General features: G+C 41.3%; 2 protein-coding genes across 2 annotated transcripts in view; both read right to left on the bottom strand.

The window, feature by feature from the left end:
- The window catches only part of PRKRA (protein activator of interferon induced protein kinase EIF2AK2), a 145,408-nt gene that overhangs the window by 118,149 nt on the left and 1,744 nt on the right, over positions 1-25,515 (bottom strand). The window lies entirely within an intron of this gene.
- The window catches only part of TTN (titin), a 285,913-nt gene continuing 281,339 nt past the window's right edge, over positions 20,942-25,515 (bottom strand). Inside the window, exons 313-315 of the mRNA XM_077272621.1 lie at positions 25,007-25,160; positions 23,937-24,218; positions 20,942-22,198 (exon numbers count right to left, since the gene is read on the bottom strand). Coding sequence (XP_077128736.1) covers positions 21,900-22,198; positions 23,937-24,218; positions 25,007-25,160 — 735 coding nt within the window. The 3' untranslated portion in view covers positions 20,942-21,899. The remainder of the gene's footprint in view (positions 22,199-23,936; positions 24,219-25,006; positions 25,161-25,515) is intronic.

The following is a 25,515-nucleotide window of genomic DNA, read 5'->3' as shown; positions in this document are numbered from 1 at the left end:
CCTTGGTCTTCATGATGCTCTCTGTGCTTCAAACAGAACCCTGAGACTATGACAGAGCAGGTGCATTTATATGGAGACTTGATTACACACAGGTGGATTATATTTATCATCATTAGGCATTTAGTACAACATTGGATCTTTCAGAGATCCACAATGAACTTCTGGAGTGAGTTTGCTGCACTGAAAGTAAAAGGGGCTGAATAATATTGCACACCCCATTTTTCAGTTTTTGAATTTAAAATAACCAATAAATTTCGTTCAACTTCACAATTCTGTTCCACTTGTTGTTGATTCTTCACCGAAAATTTACATTTGGTATCTTTGTTTGCAGCATGATATGTGGGAAAAGGTTGAAAAGTTCCAGGGGCCGAATACTTTCGCATGGCACTGTAACTCTGAATTCAGACTGTGAATATTGGATTCTTGAAGTCGTCATGAGTTTAAGATCGGTCCGGAACGTTCTCTGACCCAAAAGGTTAAGGGATAAGCGCTATTAAATCTGACCCAGTATTAGACCACAGTACGATGGAGTGAAACGCTCCGAGCTTAACAGCTGAACGACTTCCATTAAATTTGCCGCGTCCTTTCCTACAGGCAGAAAAGTCTTATCGAAACATTTCTTGCCAGGCCTTCAATAAAAGTCACAAATTTGTAGCGCAGATATGGCATGTTCAGTAATTTGTGACTCTTCTACGACAAAATGCCAGCGCAAATTATAAAATTCCGTGTCCTTTGTTTTTTCACTTCTGTGACGGCTGCCCATCCCATACACAAGTGACCAATGAGTCTACCCGAGAACCCGTGCACTGCCATCTCGCAAGCCGTGAAATCCGTTCACACTTTTCTTTTTTTTTTTACTTTTTATTTCGGGAAGATGAACCTTCTTTACTACATCACGCACTGTAACCAATTTTTGTGAACTATCTTGAATACGTTTGTTGTCGTCTGCTAAAGAAGTTATTGAACTGCTTCACCTAATAAAAAATTTTTTTGTAAGCAATGAAATTATTAAAAAAGAAAATACAAATCTGTAATTCAGATTTATTAAAAAAAAAAAAAAAAAAAAAAAAAAAGCTGAGGCTTTCATTGATTTCATTGACCACGTGACTGCCATAATGTGCAAAAATCTGTGTGTAGAAGGGAAAAAGAGGCAATATAAGCCACATGGGCTAATGAGGTGGGCCACTATATTTTTAGACAGAAGTAGATGATTTATCTTGGTTGTGAATGGATATTCAAAGATGTACAGCCGTACAAATAAAATTCTGTAGCACGTGACTGTACATCTGTAATAGTTCCTAAGACTCGAAATCTGCATTGTCTAATTACTGAAAGTTATGCATAGTTGTGTCATGGGTGACTTGGAACTGTAGCTGCAAAAAACAGGCATTATTAAAGGAATTTTCTTGATTTTATGACTAAGTTGCCAAGAGTATAGAGATATTCACCTGATCGGCTCCATTAAAGGCACCTCGGTGGTAAATCAGATATTATGACATGATGTATCGTTTTGAAGACCAGGGACATTCGGCACTTCCATCTGGTAAAATCTGTTTTTAAATAGATTAATAAAAAAATCAACATAAGTGTGAGGGGGAGATGAAAAAACTGATGCATTTCTGGCGCATTCAGCGCCCTTAATCATAGCCTATCAATTGAATCCTAGAAAGACTTAAACTTATCGGAACCAATCGCCTTCAACCACGAATGTGGCATATATTAACCAATGAGCAACCTGTCTGATACCAGGAGATCTTTTCCCACTCCATACTGACTGAATACAGTTCAATAAATTAAACATATATTATTTTAGAATACTTACCTGTTGTACATCAGGATGATACTCGGAAAAATAATCTCAAGTGGTTACAGGCGCGTGGCAAAAGGATGGCGATCGCTGGGGAATATTTTTTCCCCCGGTTTATTCCAGAGTCCCACAACTAAATCTACTTGGGTAAAATTAAAAGCCGATGTAATTAGTGATAAGCGAATGTGCTGGGATAAGGTGTTATATCCACCCATACTCGGGTGCTAATAGTGTCTTCGGTGTGCTCGAAAAATATGTTCGAGTCCCCGCGGCTGCATGTCTTGTGGCTTTTTAACACATGCAGGGATCGCCTAACAAACATGTCTGAAGGTGATTGGTTCCTAAAAGTTTAAAACAAAGACTTCTAGGATTCAATTGATATGCTATGAATAAGGGCGCTGAGTGTGCCAGAAATGTGTTGGATTTTATAATCTCCCCTTCACTTGTCTGTTTTTCAATCGATTCATAAAGATCAACATATTATTTTACCAAGTGGAAGTGATGAACGTCCTTCGTCTGTTCCTATTGCTGCTGTGCTTCACCAGCTGATTCAGTCACCCTCCAGCTACAGATTTTTCCCAGCTATGTGGATGATCGGCTGGCTTCGTAATTTATTGTTTTTATCATTTTAAGTGTTGTACTAGGAGTTATAAAGCCTTGGTCAGTAGTCTCAGCAGTAAAATCATCCCTTTAAGGACGTACAGCACTTTAAGATTAAATCTATTTCCAATGCATCCACTACATAGTGGTGGTGGAGTGTCGTTTTTTTAAAGAAACACAATTAGAAGCTCTGTTTGGTTTCTTAAAAAAAAAAAAAAACTATATACATAGAGAGATATTTAGGAAAAAAATATACCGTGTATACTCGAGTATAAGCCGTCCTGAGTATTAGCCGAGACCCCTAATTTTGCCACAAAAAACTGGGAAAACTTATTGACTCTAGTATAAGCCTAGGGTGGAAAATGCAGCAGCTACTGGTAAATTTCAAAAATAAAAATAGATACCAATAAAAGTAAAATTAATTGAGACATCAGTAGGTTAAGTGTTTTTGAATATCCATATTGAATCAGGAGCCCCATATAATGCTCCATACAGTTCATGATGGGCCCCATAAGAGGCTCCATACAAAATATGCCCCACATAATGCTCCATAAAGTTCATGGTGGGCTCCATAAGATGCCCCATATTAAAATATGTCCCATATAATGGTGCATAAATGGTTAGTGATGACCCCATAAGATGCTCCGTAGAACAGGGGTGTCAAACTGCATTCCTCGAGGGCCTCAAACCATGCGTGTTTTCAAGATTTCTTTCTCATTGCACAAGGTGCTGGAATCATTCTGTGCAGGTGATTAAATGATCACCTCTGCAATACAAGGAAATCCTGAAAACATGACCTGTTTGCAGCCCTTGAGGAATGCAGTTTGACACCCCTGCCGTAGAATATTATGCCCCATCTGCTTCTGCGATTAAAAAAACAAAAAAAACAAACAAAAAAAAAAGAACCATACTCGCTTCTCGTCGCTGGGGGAGAGGTGCCGATGTCCTGAGCAGGCGGGGACACCAGTGCGCTATGGGGGTCAAGTGCCAGAGTTGCCGCAGGCTCAGCCCCCCCTGCACTTGCGATATTCACCTGTCCCCGTTCCATCACACGCACTAACCATGTCATCGTGCCCTCTGACCTGAATGTCACAGCCAGAGGATGCGGAAGACAGAGCCCGGCGGTGGAACGAGGACAGGTGAATATCACATGGCTCACCCTCCCTCGTCATACTCGCACCATCCTGCATCCTGATGCGGTTCCTGCTTTTCTGATGGTCTCTGGCACCCACAGCTCTTTGTGTGTTCAGCGGTCACATGGTACCACTCATTAAAGTAATGAATATGCGCTCCACGCCTATGGGAGTGGAGTCGTGTCCATATTCATTACTTTAATGAGCGGTACCACGTGACCGCTGAACACAGGAAGAAGCTGCCGGCACCCGGAGACCATCTGAGAAGCAGGGACCGAGCCAGGAGCAGGTGAGTATGATGTGACAGCTGCCGCTCCCCCTCTTCCGCTGACCCCCTGAGAAAATGACTCGAGTATAAGTCGAGAGGGGCACTATTACCATAAAAAAGGGCTGAAAATCTCTGCTAATACTAGTGTGTGTGTGTGTGTGTGTGTGTATATATATATATATATATATATATATATATATATATATATATTATTATTTTTATTTATTTTCTAGGTACTGTTTACTAAATTGGTGGGAGAAAAAAAACTTCTAACTCTACTCGAGAAATCGGTAAAATAAAATTATTCACACTTATTTCCTACAAATTAGTTTAATTATCTCTTGACAAGTCATGAGGTATGTGAATGTATTTTTCTAATGCCAGGGATTGTAGTGACCTATAGGATGGAGCCAAGGTGTTTGCTTGGACGTATGGCAGTCACTTATTACCATTGTCCTACTGCTAATGATGCAATTCTATTATTCTTGTTTGTTTTTTGTGACTTTATTTAATTGCCAATGAAGATGCCAAAAAGTAAATCTATTGTATTTGGAGAAATAAAAAAAAAACACATTTGATTGTTTTACGAATTGTAATATTTTATAAACCTTGTAAATCTGAGCCATTGGGAAGTGTCATATTTTGTTGTTTTTTATTTTATGATGCAGTTTACATAATAAACCAAATAAATGGCAACATTTTTGTTTCAGGTTATTCTATTCCATTAATCTAACAAAATGAGCATATACCCTGTAGTAGGTAAATGGTAATATTACATGGAAATAACACTGAGTACTTAACACTATTTTGATCAAAAAAGCATAAAAGCCATCACGCCATGACAAGGTGTACCCAACCGGGACTGTTCCATCCGGTATCTGATTTTAGAACCTCACCTTGTGTCAGCCAACCTCAAAATGATATACAGTGGGTTGTGAAAGTATTAACTCATTTGGCTTTTTACCTATTTTGTTACATTACTGCCTTTGTTTCAATATTTTTGTAATCTGATTAGTGTGTGATGCCTCAGCGCTAAATAGTCTAAGTTGGTAAAGTGAGAAAAATATAGGCATACATTTAATTTATGGGATCAAATAACAAAAAATGTGTGCATAGGTATTCAACCCTTTTGCGATGAAGCTCCTAAAAATTTCTGGTGCAAGCAAATTACCTTCATAAGTCACAGGCTTAGTGACAGAACGTCCCCCTGTGTGCAATCTAAGTGTCACATCTCTGTCAGTATATACACTTTACTTTTTCTGAAAGGCCAAAGAGGCTGCAACACCATTAAACAAGGAGCACCACTAACCAAACACCACCATGAAGACCAAGGAGATCTCCAAACAAGTCAGGGACAAAGTTGCTCAGAAGTACAAGTCAGGGTTGGGTTATTTAAAAAAAAAAAAAAAAAAAATCAAAAAGATCCCAATTTCTGATGATCCCCCCCCCCCCCCCCCCCGGGCACCATCAAATCCATTATCGTCAAACAGAAAGAACATGGTACCACAATATCTGTCCATACGACCACAATAAGCCGTTCACTCGATAGAGGTGACCTTTATGGAAGAATGGGCAGAAAAAAGCCTTTACTTACACACAAATTGTAAGGCTTGTTTTGAGTTTGCCAAAAGACATGGGAGACGCCCTAAATGTATGGAGGAAGGTGCTGTGGTCAGATGAGACTAAAATTGAACTTTTTGGCCACCAAAGTGCAAACGCTATGTCTGGCACAAAACCAACACCGCTTATGACCCCAAGAGCACCATCCCCACAGTGAAACATAGTGGCAACATCATGCTGTGGGAATGTGTTTTTTTTTTTTTTTTTGTTTATTTTTTTTGTCAGCAGGGGCAGGGAAAATGGTCTTAGTAGAGAGGAAGATGGATGGTGCAAAATACAGGGGTATGCTTGATCAAAACCTGTTTGTCAGTTAGTAATTTGATACTGGGTCGGAGGTTCACCTTCCAACAAGACAGTGACCCAAAGCATACTGCTAATGCAACACTCAAGTGGTTTAAGGGGAAACATGTAAATGTTCTGGAGTGGCCTAATCAAAGCCCAGACCTTAATCCAATTGAGACTCTGCTCAGACTTGCAGATTGCTGTTCAGCAGAGGAAACCATCTAACTTTGAAGACGCTGGAGTAGCTTTGTCTTGAGGAATGAGCAAAAATCCTAGTGGAAAACTCAGAGACTTAAGCTACTTTCACACTAGCGTCGCTTGCTGTACGTCGCAATGCGTCGTTTTGGAGAAAACGCATCCTGCAAAGTTGCCCGCAGGATGCGTTTTTTTTCTCCATAGGCTTGCATTAGCGATGCATTGCGACGGATGCGTCGTGTTTTGGCGGACCGTCGGCACAAAAAAAGTTACATGTAACGCCGGAACTCCGCCCCCTCCTCCCCGGACATTACAATGGGGCAGCGGATGCGTTAAAAAACTGCATCCGCTGCCCCCGTTGTGCTTTTATTTCACAGCATGCGTCGGTACGTTGGGCCGACGCATGGCGACCGCCCCGTACCGACGCTAGTGTGAAAGTAGCCTTATCCAAAGTGACTTGCAGATGAATTTGCCGCAAACGGAGGCTCTACATAGAACTGACTTTAGAGGGATGAATAGTTTTGAACACTGAAGTTTTCAGTAATTTTGTGGTATTTGTTGTTTGCTTCACTATAAAAAGAGAACCAAATGTTCACCGTTGTAGGTATGTTCTTTACAAGAACTGTTACAAACCCTCAAAAAAAATATTTTTTCGCAAGCCACTGTAGATGGGAGCAGAGTAGAAGCCAGATGAGAAACTACAGCAAAACCAAAGAAATTAGCATTTTTCTTGGGTTTTGTCTGTGAAATGGCCACAGTGTGAAGGTGCTCTTACACATTGCACGTAAACCAACTTATGCTCTGGCTCACTTCTTTGGTTAACCAATCTAACAGTGATCTATGTGCAAGTCTTTAGTGGGTCCTTGCAATATGTTATGCATCAGTGTACTTCAACTTGAGGCTTTTTGGATCTTGTGATACTACAACTCTACAGCCTGCAGTTCTCATGGTTCGGCAACAGTGCTATACATTAACAGGATCTCTGGAATTGTCTGATTACCATATATCCTTGTGCCTGACAGATGTTATTGGCGTTTCCTTAGTTTTCTACATATAAAAGACTCTCAGGACAATCCCAATTGTTATGTTCTGTAAGGATGTGGACATTATAGAAGTTTCCCCTTGATCTGTGATCAAGAACGGAGAGCCACCAACATGCGTTAATGAGTATTGTTATGATGGACTTGGGCTCGTAAATGGATTGTCGAGTAATAGAAAAAAAAGAAATGTAGAAAAGAACCTACATTCCTAAAATACCTGTAATTAGCAAACCAAACTCCTTTTGCCAAGGGAGGTAATCACTTTGGAATTAAAATGGCGGCTGTCAACTTACATCAACAGAAACCTGTCCGAATATAAGACAGGTTGCTGTGAGCATGTGTAGTGGGCTGCTCACGACTTTCCACCCTGTCTATCTGATTTAATACCAGGGATACCAAGGGAAACTCCATGAAGAGGCCTTCATGAGAGAGCACCACACTGGTCCTACTCTTGGGATTTTAGCGTGTGGCTGCATAATGTATGGTAGCGGGATACACCCATTTCTCCAATGTGTCCCAGTAGCTGTTTTCAACACCAAAATGCATGTTGCTCGTGCTACTGTGAGCAACTGATGTGGCCTAAGTGTGCCACCATGGCCTGCAACGTCTCTGGACTTGTCCCCAATCGAGCACATCTGGGACGTTTTTGGTAGGAAATTGCAAAGAGAGCTGCCAGCAGTGGATCTTGATGATTTGTGTGCCCATGTGCATGAAAGGTTGCAGAACATCCATTAGACAAACCTTAACTGATATGGAATAAACAGATGTTTTGAAGCGTTTGCTTCCAAATTTTCATCAATTGCATATCATTAACATTTCTATACATCTTGTGATTTTCATAACTCCAAGACTTTTCCTTCTTGGTGTTGTAATTTTAATGTTGAAGAGAGTCAATAACACTAATAAGAATGCAGAGTGCGAGGAACTGGATGAATGGTGACCTCTGTCTTGTACTCGCAGCTGCTGGAAGTTTCTGATCTATTGTCTCTGATCTCTAGTGCTACGCCATAAATAAGAGCTGTACCACCATAGGTCACACTTATCAAAAACAGGTATGTTTGATTAGTAGGCGAGAAACATAATACAGCATGTTTTTTTTTATTTCCTCCTAAGAACAGTGAAAAGGGCCAAATCGGACCAGGATCTATCAGAATGTATTAAATATGGAAAAATGAGCATAACAACGGTTATGCCAATTCATGAACGTGAATATAATCGCCATGTTGTAGATTTGTAAGGCTGGGGATCATTTAACTGAAGCGTCTGAATATGGATTTTTAGCTATTCAGATGGAACCCCAGATACTGAAAACAGAATGGGAAACTTCCCTGAGTTACAATCTCTTGCCTGCTTACTCTATTGTGACACTTATTTTCTCTAATCATCCATGTCTAACTCCTTGCTTTTGGATACTCATGTTGAAGTGTCTTTGACAATGCAGTCAACTTCCTTCCTCTATAAAATTCGAAAAACTGACCATCCCTTTCAAACAGACCGATGGTCTGAACAGGTGCATAATAAGAGTAGCCATCTCCAAACGTAACTAACAAAGTTGCACTCTATTTTTTTTTAAGCTTATGCATGTAAACTTGAAATATATGAAATTTGAATTGCATCCCTACTCTAGAAAATAAAGATTTTTAGCACATAATTTGGCCAATTCATGATTGCCCAGCAGCAAACAGCAAGGTGATCTTCATTTGTTGGGGACCTATCCTCTCCTGGGCTGATACCTACATTTATATGGGTAGGTAGGATTCTGCTGTAATAAAAACTGCCAATGGCTGATGGTTAGAGCGCTCAGTCAGAGGGCTGATATATAGAGAAAAGCCTGACCGTCACTTCCAAACAAAACACTGGTCTGAACAGCTGCATACTAAGAGTAGTACGGATGCACATTAGGATAGGTTCCCAGCATGAGAAGATCGCCTTGATGTTGGCTGCTGGGCATGCATGAATTGACCAAATTATGTGCTAAAAATCTTGTTTTTTCCTATTTTCTAGAGCATTGATGCAGTTCATATTTTGTATATTTCATGTTAACATCCTTTAGCTTTAAAAAAAAAAAAAATGCAGAATGCAACTTTATATATGGAGATGGCTACTATTAGTATAGTTACCTAGCTTGAAAAAAGACCTAGATCCATCAAGTTCAACCTTTCTCCACCAATTGTACATTTTGTCACTAATTTAACTATAACCCGCAATGTTATGTTTATTGAGGAAATCGTCAAGCCCTTTTTTAAAAGCTGTTATAGTCTGTCATTACCACCTTTCGGGCTTTCCACCATCAGACTACTTAAACTGTAAAGAACCCTTTCCTATTTAGCTGCCGGAATCGCCTTTCTTCCACCAGTAATGAGTGCTGGTCCTCAGTATGGTCTTTGGACAAAATCTATCATGTCAGTCCTTTGTACTGACACACATATATTTATACATGTAAATTAAATCTCAGGCGTCTTTTTTTCTGAGCTAAACAAGCCCAACTTTTCCAACCTTTCATCATGAGAGGCCTTCCATCACTTCTAATAATCTAGTTGCCCCTCTTTGAACTGACTCTAACTTCTGAATATCCTTTTTAAAATGTGGTGCCCAAAACTGGATTCCATAATCTAGATGTGGCCTCAAAGGTGATTTATAGAGGGGTAACGATACGTTGGGATCGCAGGATTTATCTTTTTTGTTAAACACCCTAAAATCTTGTTTGCTTTTGCGGATCCTGCTTGACATTGAGTACTGCTGCTCGGCTTACATTTATCTACATTAAACCTCATTTGCCAAGTGTTTGCCCATTCAGACATCTTATCCAGATCATTTTACAATATATTAATGTCAAGGTTAGATTTTAATATCCTGCATAGTATGCACCTGTTCAGAATAGTGTTCTGTTTGGAAGTAACGGTCAGTCTTTTGATATTTGTATATCCATCAGCCCATGGCGGTTTTAATTTCAGCAGGATCCTCCTACCCATATAAATGTAGGCTAACAACCCATGAGAGGATTCACATTAGGATAGGTTCCCAACAATGAAGATCGCCTTGTCGTTGACTGCTGGGCATGCATGAATTGGCCAAATTATGTGTAAGAATCTTTTTTTTTTTTTTTTTTTTTCTCCCTATTTTCTAGAGCAGCGATGCAGCTCAAATTTTGTATATTTCATGTTTACAACTTTATTTGTTAGTAAACTCCCTATCTCTGTGATGATTTGATGGTTCAATTCTAAGGCTCCCCTAAACACTGTCCCAGGTTAGCGTGAGAAAAACCTAAGACCTGGGCCTTCTAGTGTGCCTCATGTCAAATCCTGGTTAGGTTCTGCTGCTTGTTGACCTCACTAAGTGCAAGTATTAATGCCAAACTTTGATTATCTAGGTGATAATGGACTTGTTGATTTCTCTCATTTTTCTACTGTTCTGGCAGGCCTTTTAAAAGTTTGGAGTCCAAAAGTGAATCTTCTCATATTGCTATGCTGACACTGTGTTAGGTGTTATGGACTGGTAATTTAGGAGCGACATGCGACTAGCTCTGAGCAGGTGGTAACTATACAGACCGCAGTCCCTGATCTTAACACAACACTAGAAGTAGCCGTGGGATGTTCCTGTCACTCCCTGGACACCTCGTCACAGCCGGAGAACTAGCTACCCCTAAAGGTAGAAACAGGAAAGCTATCTTGCCTCAGAGAAAATCCCCAAAGGATAGGATAGCCCCCCACAAATATTGACTGTGAGAGAAGGAAATGACATGCGTAGTATGAAACAAGATTTAGCAAAGGAGGCCACTTCTAGCTATATACATAGTAAGGAAAGAACACTGTGCGGTCAGTAATATAAACTAGAAAAAGTCCACCGCAGAGATATGCAAAAATCTCCACACCTGACTAAAGGTGTGGAGGGCAAAATCTGCAGCCCAGAGCTTCCAGCTTAGCTAAATAGATCCATACTGATAAGCTGGACAAATGAGCAAAACATAGAATGTGCTAAACAATAAAGTCCACAACAAATGGACTGCAAAAGGACAAGCAAGGACTTATCTTTGCTGAACTGGACAGAGTGTCAGGGAAATCCAAAAGAGCAGTGGCTCCAAGCAGGAACAATTGACAACTGGCATTGATTGAGGGCTAAGGCCAGACTAAAATAGCCGAGCCAGAAAGACGATCAGTGGAAGCAGCTGCTAATGCTAAATCCAAGAAGCAGCTATACCACTCAAAACCACAGGAGGGAGCCCAAGAACAGAATTCACAACAGTACCCTCCCCTTGAGGAGGGGTCACCGAACCCTCACCAGAGCCCCCAGGCCGATCAGGACGAGCCAAGTGAAAAGCACGAACCAAATCGGCAGCATGGACATCGGAGGCAACCACCCAAGAATTATCCTCCTGGCCATAACCCTTCCACTTAACAAGATACTGAAGCCTCCGCCTCGAAAAACGAGAATCCAAAATTTTCTCAACCACATATTCCAACTCCCCCTGAACCAACACCGGGGCAGGAGGATCAACAGAGGGAACAACGGGCACCACATATCTCCGCAACAAAGATCTATGGAAAACATTGTGGATGGCAAAAGAGGCTGGAAGGGCCAAACGAAAAGACACTGGATTGATAATCTCAGAAATCTTATAAGGACCAATAAACTGAGGCTTGAACTTAGGGGAAGAAACCTTCATAGGAACATGACGAGAAGGTAACCAGACTAAATCCCCCACACGAAGCCGAGGACCAACACACCGACGGCGGTTAGCAAAACGCTGAGCCTTTTCCTGAGACAACGTCAAATTGTCTACCACATGAGTCCAAATCTGCTGTAACCTGTCCATCACAGAATCTACACCAGGACAATCAGAAGGCTCAACCTGCCCTGAAGAAAAACGAGGATGGAAACCAAAATTACAAAAAAAAGGCGAAACCAAAGTAGCCGAACTGGCCCGATTATTAAGGGCAAACTCGGCCAACGGCAAGAAAGCCACCCAATCATCCTGATCAGCAGACACAAAGCATCTCAAATAGGTTTCCAAGGTTTGATTAGTTCGCTCAGTTTGGCCATTTGTCTGAGGATGGAACGCCGAAGAAAAAGACAAATTAATGCCCATCCTAGCATAAAAGGCCCGCCAAAACCTGGAAACAAACTGGGAACCTCTGTCAGACACAATATTTTCCGGAATGCCATGCAAACAAACCACATGCTGAAAAAACAATGGAACCAAATCAGAGGGGGAAGGCAATTTAGGCAAAGGTACCAAATGGACCATTTTAGAGAACCGGTCACAAACCACCCAGATAACAGACATCCTCTGGGACACAGGAAGATCCGAAATAAAATCCATGGAAATATGCGTCCAGGGCCTCTCAGGGACAGGCAAAGGCAAAAGCAACCCACTAGCGTGGGAACAGCAAGGCTTAGCCTGGGCACAAGTCCCACAGGACTGCACAAAAGAACGCACATCCCGTGACAAGGAAGGCCACCAAAAGGACCTAGCCACCAAATCTCTGGTACCAAAAATCCCAGGATGACCGGCCAACACCGAACAATGGACCTCAGAAATTACCTTACTTGTCCATCTATCAGGAACAAACAGCTTCCCCACAGGACAGCGGTCAGGTTTATCAGCCTGAAATTCCTGAAGCACCCGCCGTAAATCAGGGGAGATGGCAGAAAGAATCACCCCTTCCCTAAGAATGCCAACCGGCTCAAGAACTCCAGGAGAATCAGGCAAAAAACTCCTAGAGAGGGCATCCGCTTTAACATTCTTAGATCCTGGAAGATATGAAACCACAAAATCAAAACGGGAGAAAAACAGGGACCATCGAGCCTGTCTAGAGTTCAGCCGCTTGGCCGACTCGAGGTAAATCAGATTCTTATGATCGGTCAAGACCACAATACGGTGCTTGGCCCCCTCAAGCCAATGTCGCCACTCCTCAAATGCCCACTTCATAGCCAACAACTCCCAATTGCCGACGTCATAATTGCGTTCCGCAGGCGAAAACTTTCAGGAAAAGAAGGCACATGATTTAATCAAGGAACCATCAGAATTCCTCTGTGACAAAACGGCCCCTGCCCCAATCTCAGAAGCGTCAACCTCAACCTGAAAAGGAAGAGACACATCCGGCTGACGCAAGACAGGGGCAGAAGTAAATCGGCGCTTAAGCTCCTGAAAGGCCTCAACAGCCTCAGAGGACCAATTTGTCACATCAGCGCCTTTCTTCGTCAAATCGGTCAGGGGCTTAACCACACTAGAGAAGTTGGCAATGAAACGGCGATAAAAATTAGCAAAGCCCAAAAATTTCTGAAGGCTCTTCACAAATGTGGGTTGAATCCAGTCATGAATGGCTTGGACCTTAACAGGATCCATTTCTATAGACGAAGGAGAAAAAATAAACCCCAAAAAAGAGACCTTCTGAACTCCAAATAGGCACTTAGACCCCTTCACAAATAGAGCATTATCACGAAGGATCTGGAATACCATCCTGACCTGCTTCACATGAGACTCCCAATCAATGGAAAAAAACAAAATATCATCCAAATACACAATCAAGAATTTATCAATATAATTGCGGAAAATGTCATGCATGAAGGACTGAAATACAGAAGGAGCATTGGAAAGCCCGAAAGGCATCACCAGGTATTCAAAATGGCCTTCGGGCGTATTAAATGCAGTTTTCCATTCGTCACCCTGTTTAATACGAACAAGATTATATGCCCCTCGAAGGTCAATCTTGGTAAACCAACTAGCCCCCTTAATCCGAGCAAAAAAATCAGAGAGCAAAGGTAAAGGGTATTGGAATTTGACCGTGATCTTATTAAGAAGGCGATAATCAATACAGGGTCTCAAGGAGCCATCCTTCTTGGCAACAAAAAAGAATCCCGCTCCCAATGGTGATGAAGACGGCCGAATATGCCCCTTCTCCAAGGACTCCTTAACATAGCTCCGCATAGCGGTATGTTCTGGCACAGACAGGTTGAAAAGTCGGCCCTTAGGGAACTTAGAGCCTGGAATCAAGTCAATAGCACAATCACAGTCCCTATGTGGAGGAAGGGAACTGGACTTGGGCTCATCAAATACATCCTGGAAATCTGACAAAAATTCAGGAACATCAGAAGAGGGGGAAGAGGAAATTGACATTAAAGGAACGTCACTATGTACCCCTTGACAACCCCAACTAGTCACAGACATCGATTTCCAATCCAACACTGGATTGTGTACTTGTAACCATGGAAAACCCAGTACAGCAACATCATGTAAATTATGCAACACCAGAAAACGACAATCTTCCTGATGTGCTGGAGCCATGCACATAGTCAACTGAGTCCAATACTGAGGTTTATTCTTGGCCAACGGTGTAGCATCAATACCCCTCAAAGGAATAGGGCTCTGCAAAGGTTGCAAAGAAAAACCACAGCGCCTGGCAAATTCTAAGTCCATTAAGTTCAGGGCAGCGCCTGAATCCACAAATGCCATGACAGAGAAAGATGACAATGAGCAAATCAGGGTCACAGACAGGAGAAACTTAGGCTGTACAGTACTAATGGTAACAGATCTAGCGACCCTCTTAATACGCTTAGGGCAATCAGAGATAGTATGAGCTGAATCACCACAGTAAAAACACAGCCCATTCTGACGTCTGTATCCCCTCTGTTCCGCTCTAGTCAAAATCCTATCACATTGCATAGGCTCAGGACTCGGCTCAGAGGATGCTGCCATATGGTGCACCACTTTGCGCTCGCGCAGGCGCCGATCAATCTGAATGGCCAGAAACATAGATTCGCTCAGACCAACAGGCGTGGGGAACCCCACCATAACATCTTTAAGGGCTTCAGAAAGACCCTTTCTGAAAATTGCTGCCAGAGCGTCCTCACTCCATTTAGTGAGCACAGACCATTTTCTAAATTTCTGGCAGTATAATTCTGCCTCTTCCTGACCCTGGCACAGAGCCAACAAGGTTTTTTCCGCATGATCCACAGAGTTAGGTTCGTCATACAATAATCCGAGAGATTGAAAAAATGCATCTACATTAAGCAACGCCGGATCCCCTGACTCAAGGGAGAATGCCCAGTCCTGAGGGTCACGACGCAGCAGAGAAATAACTATTTTAACTTGCTAAGTGGGGTCACCAGAGGAACGGGGTTTCAGAGCAAAAAACAATTTGCAGTTATTTTTAAAGTTCAAAAACTTAGATCTATCCCCGTAAAACAAATCTGGAGTAGGAATTCTAGGCTCTAAGGCTGGAGTCTGAACAACATAATCTTGGATACTCTGAACTCTTGCAGCAAGCTGATCCACACGAGAAAACAGACCCTGAACATCCATGTCCACGCCCAAATCCACCCAGAGATTAAGAGGAAGGAAAAAGACAAAACAGACTAAAGAAAAAAAAAATGGCTCAGAACTCTTTTTCTTTTCCTTCTTTTGAGATGCATTCAACTCATTTTTTGGCCAGTTGTACTGTTATGGACTGGTAATTTAGGAGCGACATGCGACTAGCTCTGAGCAGGTGGTAACTATATAGACCGCAGTTCCTGATCTTAACACAACACTAGAAGTAGCCGTGGGATGTTCCTGTCACTCCCTGGACACCTCGTCACAGCCGGAGAACTAGCTACCCCTAAAGGTAGAAACAGGAAAGCTATCTTGCCTCAGAGAAAATCCCCAAAGGATAGGATAGCCCCCCACAAATATTGACTGTGAGAGAAGGAAATGACATACGTAGTATGAAACAAGATTTAGCAAAGGAGGCCACTTCTAGCTATATACATAGTAAGGAAAGAACACTGTGCAGTCAGTAATAAAAACTAGAAAAAGTCCACCGCAGAGATATGCAAAAATCTCCACACCTGACTAAAGGTGTGGAGGGCAAAATCTGCAGCCCAGAGCTTCCAGCTTAGCTAAATAGATCCATACTGATAAGCTGGACAAATGAGCAAAACATAGAATGTGCTAAACAATAAAGTCCACAACAAATGGACTGCAAAAGGACAAGCAAGGACTTATCTTTGCTGAACTGGACAGAGTGTCAGGGAAATCCAAAAGAGCAGTGGCTCCAAGCAGGAACAATTGACAACTGGCATTGATTGAGGGCTAAGGCCAGACTAAAATAGCCGAGCCAGAAAGACGATCAGTGGAAGCAGCTGCTAATGCTAAATCCAAGAAGCAGCTATACCACTCAAAACCACAGGAGGGGGCCCAAGAGCAGAACTCACAAAAGTGCTACTCACAACCACCGGAGGGAGCCCAAGAGCGGAATTCACAACAGTTAGGCTTCTGATCTCGCACTTTGCACTGACGAGGGGCAGTAACCCGAAACACTGTCTGTAAATTGTGGATTGGCTTTTGTTCTAAGTCCTACAGCAGTGTTCCCCAACTCCAGTCCTCAAGAGCCACCAACAGGTCATGCTTTCAGGATTTCCCTAGTATTTCACAGGTGATGGAATTATTGTCTGTGAAGGTGATGCAATTATCACCTGGGCAATACTAAGGAAATCTTGAAAACATGACCTGTTGGTGGCTCTTGAGGACCTGAGTTGGGGAACACTGTCCTACAGCAATACTCGTTAAAGGGTTGATATTAACTTTTAGAATTGCCGGCGCCATAGAATTCTAGTCCTGCTCCTCTCTGAAGAGGCAATATGCATATAGGATTCCGATTATAATGCTGTGTTCAATGTTTTCAGGACCTTGATTAGAGATCTTCAGGGGTATGACTTTTGTTTTGGGGTTTAAAGGTCCGATGTGTCATGGAGGGAAGAGTAGTCACAAATAAATTTATATCCCTGAGGGCTCATGAACACGACTGTATTTTTGGTTTGAGTGCTGTCTGTTAGAAAACAGATCGCGCTCGGACCACTGTTATTAAGTGGGGCAATGCAGACAAACAATTTTTTTTCACTGATTGAATATGCATATGAAAGAAAAAATTGAGCATGCACGACTTTTCTCAGTTGAGACTCGCCCATTAAAGTCTGAGTGTGAGCAAAAATTCTGATGCCGTACAGAGTGACAGAACAGCATCTGATTTTTACAGATAAGTTGCATTTCTGTGTCCTAGGAATCTATAAATGGTTTTGTAAATGATTAATAACTTCTGCTGTAGAAAAGAACAAAAAAAAGTGGATTGCATATGGATGACAAGTGAGAAAAAATTGTCCAACTCTAGATGAAAACCTAACTGAATTGTTTTTATACTGTCGTGTGAACATAGCCTAACCTGGAGCATATATATTAAGCGTGGTGTGCTTTATCCAATGGATATAATACCTTATTTAGCAACTGGATAAAAATTAACCTTTATTAGGTATATTAAAAAACCAATATAGATAAAATCTTGATATGAACCAAATAAAGAAAAAAACAACAACAACAGTAAACACAAAAACCCTGTTGTGATGAGTGCCCTATTACCTTCACAGAACGGGAAAGACAAACCAAGAAAAATGACATATAACAAATACAAACAGAACTGACAGTGTTTTAGACTGGCTTCCAATCCCAAGCAATTATTAGGCTCACACTAGGTGGGCCAATGGTTGATACACCTTAGATCCAACGCTATTGTGATGCAAACAATTGGATCTGTTACTGTGGCTACGACCACACACACCACAGCGTTCAATTCTTATCCTCAATCCTGCTCACAGGAGAAGAAAATTTTTGGACCCCCTCAATATATATATATTGCAAGTCTCATATATGATATACAATATCCGGATTTAACCGCTATGTCTAGGCAGTTCGGACAAAAATACATTGGATTGGAGCACTGTCAGTGCAAATTAGCAGCACATTTTAGGGGCGTTTTCAAAAATGCCCTTCACACATGATTACCCATCCATAAAGCTATGGGAAACATTTGTCCTCATTTACACTTCTCATGAGTATTCCCTAGATGGGTTCAATAGTGACAACTTCAAGGGACAAATAATGGTGGAATATTATCATAGAGATGCTGTAAAGCATAAGATCATGGGTATTACCAAACCCATGTGTTAGGGTGGATCTCACCGCATATTCATCTCCATTGCCCCAGCTATCGATCTAGCCACCGTCCACCTCATGTATGACCCCGTTAGAAGATTATGCTGCAAGAAGCGTCTCCCGACGCGTTTCCTCCTTGTGGATTCATCAGGGGAGAGAATGCTGCTGCCATTACGGGTCTCCCCTCTCTGTGATATTTATAGCTTCTGCTCCGTGCCGCGCTATAATAACCCCGCCCCTTGGCGTGTGACGCGTACTCCGGGCTTCCCCCTCTATTGCCTGACAGCTCAAAGCGCTCACCTGCTTCGTTGGGCACTAGGGATCCCCGCACAGCGGCGCATGCGCGTCACCGTGCTTGTACTAGGTCCAACCCTACATATATGAGCTGTTGTCTGCCGGGCATTGTTATACAAACAAAAGGATCACCAATGCACATGTTAGTGCAATCGTGTTCCCTAAGAGTGCCTATTCACACTACAGCACTTTATATTCACTGTTCATTTTAACGTGCTTGTGATAAACACTCCCAGAAACAGGAAGATTAGTATGAACACTACTCCTGTACACCAAATGGGCATGGTCAGAGATCACTCAGCATATAATCATGACAACTAATATGGAGACCAAAGGCCAGTTGACTCTAACTAAAAGAGTGTATAACATACCCCTTTTTTAAGGAGACTTATGAATCATATGACAAATAGCAAGCAAGGACGAGAGAAAATGAAAATATCTCGCTGCCCAACAGAATAGAAAAATTGAAAAATTATTATAAGGAAAGAATTCACATATGCGGGACACCACCTACCAACACCCCAAAACGTAGGAAAAGGTGACCCTATGGGTGCCCTATACAAAAATCTCTACTCTCCTTACCCTACCTATCGCGGAGGTTGGCACCCTAGGAGAGACCTGCGCATTTGGCGCCCCCACTCAACGTAGTCTGTCCCAATATATCTTTCCCTATAAAGCCCTCAAACCTACAAAGGATAGCTGGAAAGAAGAGCTTATATGTAAAAATTATTCTTCATTCTTCAAATATACCAAAAGGGCTGGTGCAAGGTAGTGTAGGCTATAGAATATTCCTATCCAAATGGCCCTACCTATCGCGGGGGTTGGCACCCTAAAGATCTTCAGACATGGCGCCCCCACTCAACGATGGCTGGCCCTATTATTATACCCTGATAGATCGAACATTATGCTTGTGTCGGGTTTTCATTTTAAACACAAAACTGCCAAGATTTTATAAAAAACAGCTGTACGATTGTATCTCATTCAGCCCCAGTGGTTGTACTGTTTTTAACATAAAGATCCATCTTGCCTCTTTTTGAAGTATTAGTTTGTCCCAGTTGCCCCCTCTCTGCGGAGGCACTATCTTGTCAATCCCCATGAAATGGATTTTACTCGAGTTGCCCTGATGGACCAAATTTATGTGGGTAGCCACTGGGGTTTCCCTCTTGTTCGCGATGTCACGGAGGTGCTCGCCAACTCTCTTGCGAAACTCCCTCTTTGTTTTGCCCACGTACTCGAGTCCACATTCACATGTGGCCTTATAGACAACCCCTTTTGTACGGCAGTTGATAAAATGCCTAATAATGTACGTGGTACCTGTGACATTGCTGCAAAAACTTTTGGAAGGTCTAATGTGTTACCTGTACGTGGCAATTGTTTGCATCACAATAGCGTTGGATCTAAGGTGTATCAACCATTGGCCCACCTAGTGTGAGCCTAATAATTGCTTGGGATTGGAAGCCAGTCTAAAACACTGTCAGTTCTGTTTGTATTTGTTATATGTCATTTTTCTTGGTTTGTCTTTCCCGTTCTGTGAAGGTAATAACCTGGAGCATAGTAACTTTGCAAGGCCAGAGTTTTCTGAGTTGTAAAATCTCTGTTTTGGAAAAAAATTCCATCAAACTTATTTTTTCCACATTAATTCTACATGTACAGCATTAGGATTGTCTGTTTTTTTTTTTTTAGATAGCAATCTAACAGCTGGAAATATGGAAACATAATAATTAAGAGGTCTAGTGATGCTTCCTTGGTGGTCTCAGCTGGTCCTGCAGTTTTCACAACTTTGGAATTTTCCGATTTTCACTCCCCTTCTTCCCCGAGCCATAACTTCTTCTTTTTTTTTTTTTTTTCCATCAATATGGTCAGGCGAGGTCTTGTTTTTTTGTGGGATGAGTTATAGTGTACTGGAAAATGGGGGAAAAAAAAATTCAAGTGTGGTGAAATTGCAAAAATAAAGTGCAATTCCACAATATTTTTTTTTTTACCATGTTCACTAAATGTTACGGATCGGATTAATTGTTTTTATATCTCAATAGATCGGACATTTCTGAATGCGGCGATACCAAATATGTGTATTTTTTATTGTTTTATTTTGCATGGGGCAAAAGGGGGGTGAGTTGAACTTTTATATATTTAAAAAATATATATTTTTAAGAACATTTTTGCCATTTTACTTAAATAATCTTCGGATGATCGCAGCTTCAAGTCTCCTATCGCTCGTGTTACACATGGCAGGGCTGAAGCTCTTCCATGTGTAGCAGAAATCATTATCTGCTATGATCGCCAGCTAAGGGGCAGCATTCATGGAAGATCAGTAAATGACAAGCACGGGGGTCTCTTGCAGACCCCCCCGGTTGTCATGTCAACCCGTCGGCACCCTGCGGTCATGTGAAAGGGGCATTGATGGGCGGGATTAGAGACGCGCTTCGGTAAGCGCAAGTTAAATGCCGCTGTCTGAGATTGACAGTGACATTTAACTAGTTAACAGCCACAAGAGGATCGCTATTCCACCCGTGGCTGTTATGGGTACATGACAGCTAATCAGATCCGAAAAAGATGCGGCCTCAAAGCCAGAGCCTGCATCGAATGGAGGGGCGCTACTTATGACGTACATATGCGTCATAAGTTGTGAAGAGGAAAACTCTGAACAACCCATTTTTGCCAGTATGCAGGCTAAACTTACAAAGTTATAAACATATAAAAGTAACCAATCTGTAAGAATCAATAATACCCAGAACATGGTTTTATTGGTGCAGATAGCATGCTTTATTGCAATCAATGTACTTATCTCTCCAAGAGGTTCAATTAGTAGATAATATTACAATCACAATTAATACTACATAGAAGTGCTACAACAAAGTAAAGGGCTTCAAAAGATTTTGCCGACAGTTTCTCATAACTGTGGTACTTTGCTTGTATGCCCTGTTCTCACGACATGTAATACTTTCTATTCTACCACACACATATAATCACTGCACCCTATGAACCTCTAAGGAGTTTTGCCACTGATTCTGCACACGAGTCTCTGAACTTGTCTCTTGAGGGTATGGCCAGGTGATCTTCTTTTGTGAAGCAAGTTGAGGGAGTCGAGATGTCAGAAAAAGGGCAGAGAAATATTTTTTTTGAACAAAGTGCTGGCCGCTTGCACTTTGATCAGAAACAAGTAGTCTCAGTAAACAGTGATTTTCCGCAAATAATGTAAACAATATGGCGTTGCATGCAGGAGGGTAGTTGCAAACAATGCCTAATGTTTACGATTATTTCAAATGTGTAGTGTTTGCATAGTTCGTGTAGCGCATCCTCTTTTAGGTGTAGGTCATCAACAGGGAGTTTCTCAACCTGCTGAGGTATACTTAGACATCAACGTGATGTTGAGGCACATAGTTTAATGGTAGGCAAGGTATTCGCTCCATAAGAAACTTTCTCCTGCCCACCGTTTGGTTCCTTTGTATTTTTTTTTAAACGTCACAAAATATATGGTACAGAACTCCATAACCGGTCAACTCGGCTATATACAGTATGTACAGCATGTCAATTATTCTTTCAGCCTCTTAAATCAAATAAGAGTAAGATATAGTGTAAATCTATGGACTTTGTCTTATACAGGTAGATACAAAAATATTTCTCTATTTACAAATCAGGTTTTCCAGTGCTAGTGAATCACCTGTAAGAATACAAGTGAATGTAAACGGTTGATCATTTAAGGTGTTCGCACATTAATATTCACAGAAGCAGAATCCGATCCGAAAGCATTGGTAAGATTCAGAGTGTAACGTCCACCATCCTTTTTCCTGACGTCTGTGATGATGAGAGTTGTCAGGTCTTCACAGGTGTCGATGTGAACACGTCCCTTCTGGTCTTCAGTGGGAACCGTCTGCCCGCCTTGAGACCAAGCGATATCTGGAGTGGGTTCACCAGAGAAGGCGCAGGCTACAGTGAGAACCTTTCCAGTATCGATGCTAACATCAGATGGTAGAGCTTCGATTTTGGGTGAACTCCCTTTGAGGAAGAGTAAAAAGTATATGTTTAAAATCTCCATTACATAAAGAACAGGTCTACTGATCTTCAACTTTTCCAACCTTTGCCAGTCAAAGAGCAAACACTCACCCTATGCTGCCTAAGGCCAAAGACATCATGCACAACAAAATGAATCATCCACTGATCTAATGTATACTTCATATTTCGAGGGAGGCCATTATGTACTCATGGACTTCTTTCAGGTTTCTTCTAGCTACCTCAATCCACCCTAAGCATGCATCCTCATATTATTGAGACAGTCTTGGATTCCCAAGAAAACAACACGTTGCTGTTCAACTTATCTTCTCAAGCTGGTCCATGAACAGAATTGACTGCTAATTTGATGTTTGTGGGTCAGGTTATGTGCAGAAGACCATATTTTCGGTCAGTCTGCTGCCTATGTACTCAACAGACAGCACATTGATCCAATAATAACTTGTGTGATTCTGCACACCAGCAATTTTTCGCGTGGCACAGCAGTCGGCATGCACTTGTGTGGTTCGTTTTACGGATCAGACTACTCCACATAAATTTAAGGAGCTGCACACAGTGACAGTCATATCTAATTTATTTTCATCCGGCCATCTGAATCTGGCCTAAGGTTAAGTTAGTGACACATTGTTTATGGGCAATTTAATGGATCCTGCCTTATGATTGCAGAATGCTACAGGTATTATTGTGGTAAATAGGTCAGGAGCAATTTTGTGTTATTACTCTGCTGGTGCTTCTATTTGGACTACACTCATGAGTCAGATGAAAAGATCATACATGGCACTATTGTATAGATATTTTGCTTTCTTACTCTGCTCTAAACAAATTTCATCATTTTGTCACCATCATTGACTACTTAGAGAACATAGGATTGTTTTGCTGCCATGGCATAATGGATTGTTTTAATCTCCAAGAAAAACAATAATAATGTCTGGAAAAAAAAAAAAATAAAGGGCCCAAATCATTAAGACTAGTCTTGAGGATGAGCATGCCAGTTAATCACTGCTATTATTTTTTTTTATTAGCCAAACCTGTAAAAATGTATATGCAATGTAGTTCAAGTGCGGCAATATACTCACCGATCTCTTTCTTCCTTGGTTTCCACCACCGCTGTGGTCCTCTTCTCATACACTAACTTTTATTCCGGTTTGCCGGATCACACTGGGCTCTATACGTGAGCCAGAGGTGGCTTTTACAGTGTAAGTGGCAGAATAAGACTGCATTAAAAAACATTGTAAAAGCGACTTCTGTCCCACACACAAACCCCAATGTGATCCGGCAAGTTAGAATAGACATCTCGTGAGAAGAGAATCAGAGTGGTGCTGGGAACCGAGGAAGATGGCGATTGGTAAGTATATTAACACACTCCTTATGCATTTAAACAGGATTAGCTAATAATAAATTAATGGGAGTGCTTCTTTAATTAATTAGGCACATCTTACAGGTGATGTGTGCCTGTGACAAAAATTCTATTCCCGCCAGGACTGAAGTAACATTTCTGGTTAAAGGTTCACCACAACTTTTCATGAATTTATTCACGTCCTCTTATGCTCCAGCTCTGCCTATTTTGGCATAGCTGGCCAAAACTCGTGTGAAAACGCCAAAAGTTAGCAACTTTAGGCTGCTCAAAAATGTTGCGACATTTGAAGGTATTTTTTACACCAGAAATTTGGCAAAAACACCTTTATGAATCCGGCCTAAAGTATTTATTGAACAGTGGTGTGCTAACCTTTGTATCCTGCAGAGAGCATCCTGCTGGATGAACTTTCCATATGTCTCAGGCTTGAGGATTCCATCATGCTGCTTGAGTGCATTTCCATAAAGGACGCTTCTTTCATTGAAGACATACTTGCAAATTTGGCTTCTGAAACACTACTGCTGCTCACACTGCTGAAAGAGGCCTCTTGTCTGGAGGCTGACATGTGCATTGCCTGCATAGCAAAGCTTTCTTGTAGGTTAGCTTCACCGGCAGTTTTTAGTATAACCTGTTTTGAAGGCTCTTCAATAAGATCTTCAAGATGAAAAAAGCAAGTTAAGAGAAACAAAAATACAAGAAAAGTTATAACTGTAAATTGAAGTTTCTCAGCTTGTTGAACACTGTGGAAGCAACTATTCTCTTGTTAACAATTTTACCAGACTATCAAATTCTTAAGAAACTATGAAAACAAAGTATTAAGATATTTACAGTAGTTAATGAGGTCAATCACATAAAGAACTGGTCTACTCCACTTCAGCTCTTCCAACCTTTACAAGTCAAAGAGCAAATTCTCACCCTATGCTTCCGAAGGTCAGACGGTTGTTTTCAAGTAACTTTCTTTTGTCTTGTGATATACACTGACCTTAATAAAAAGCTTCTTTCCTGACAATTGTGACTTTTTTGAGCAAAAAACATCTTGAATCCATTTAACTACGCCCACCAAAAAAAACTGGCGAGCGCATAAAAAATAGACTTAAAAAAAGGCATAAATAGAATTATACAAATGTGCAAACAAAAAACCCACAAACACACAAAAAAACTAGACAAAAAACGTACATAAAGGCAATGATGAATCTGGGCTATAATGTACATCAAAAGGGAATTCTGCACTGATCAAATTTGCACTTCATATTTCCAAAGAGGACAATGTGTGCTTGATGGCTTTTTTCAGGTCCTTTCTAGCTAACCCAAATCTACCCTTAGCAAACATTCTCTATTTATTGAGACAGTCCTGGATTCCCAGAAAAGCAACACACTGCTTCCTTTATTATATATTAGTTTGAGAAAGAATATCAAGTAATTACAGCTCATGAAACACTTACGGAGAACATTTAATGATGCAGTCGCGGAACACTGTCCATGGTAATTTTTGGCTTTTATGGTGTATTTGCCACTGTCTCTCTGAGTTGCTTGCTGAATTTCAAGAGTGTATACATGCTTAGATCGGGACACTCTGATGTGAGATGAGACTGAAATCTTAAAATGATACAAAGTACACAATTAGAAAAAAACATTTTAAGACAATGGATGGCAAGCTAAGAATATTAGCTAGGAAATATCATGCATTATCTTGTGTATATTTTGTTATCCAAAACATTGGATATAAGGTTTTGAATTTATGTTTAATCTAGACCTACAAAAAGCAACATGTATCCCTTAGTTTTAGCATCCGGTTAACTGCATATCCCAACAATCACAAATGGTGGTAATGCATGTTCACTACTACTCTATTCATACAAGGGACACAAAGCCCCCTATTTTTGTGACAAGTGGGAGTCCCCAGGGTGGGACCCATACTGATCAGACATTTATCACCAATAATGTGAATTGG

The sequence above is a fragment of the Ranitomeya variabilis genome, chromosome 7 (genome assembly GCF_051348905.1).
Source record: "Ranitomeya variabilis isolate aRanVar5 chromosome 7, aRanVar5.hap1, whole genome shotgun sequence".
Lineage (NCBI taxonomy): Eukaryota > Metazoa > Chordata > Amphibia > Anura > Dendrobatidae > Ranitomeya > Ranitomeya variabilis.
The sequence above is the reverse complement of the archived record's forward strand: the minus strand, read 5'-3'. Positions and strand labels throughout refer to the sequence as shown.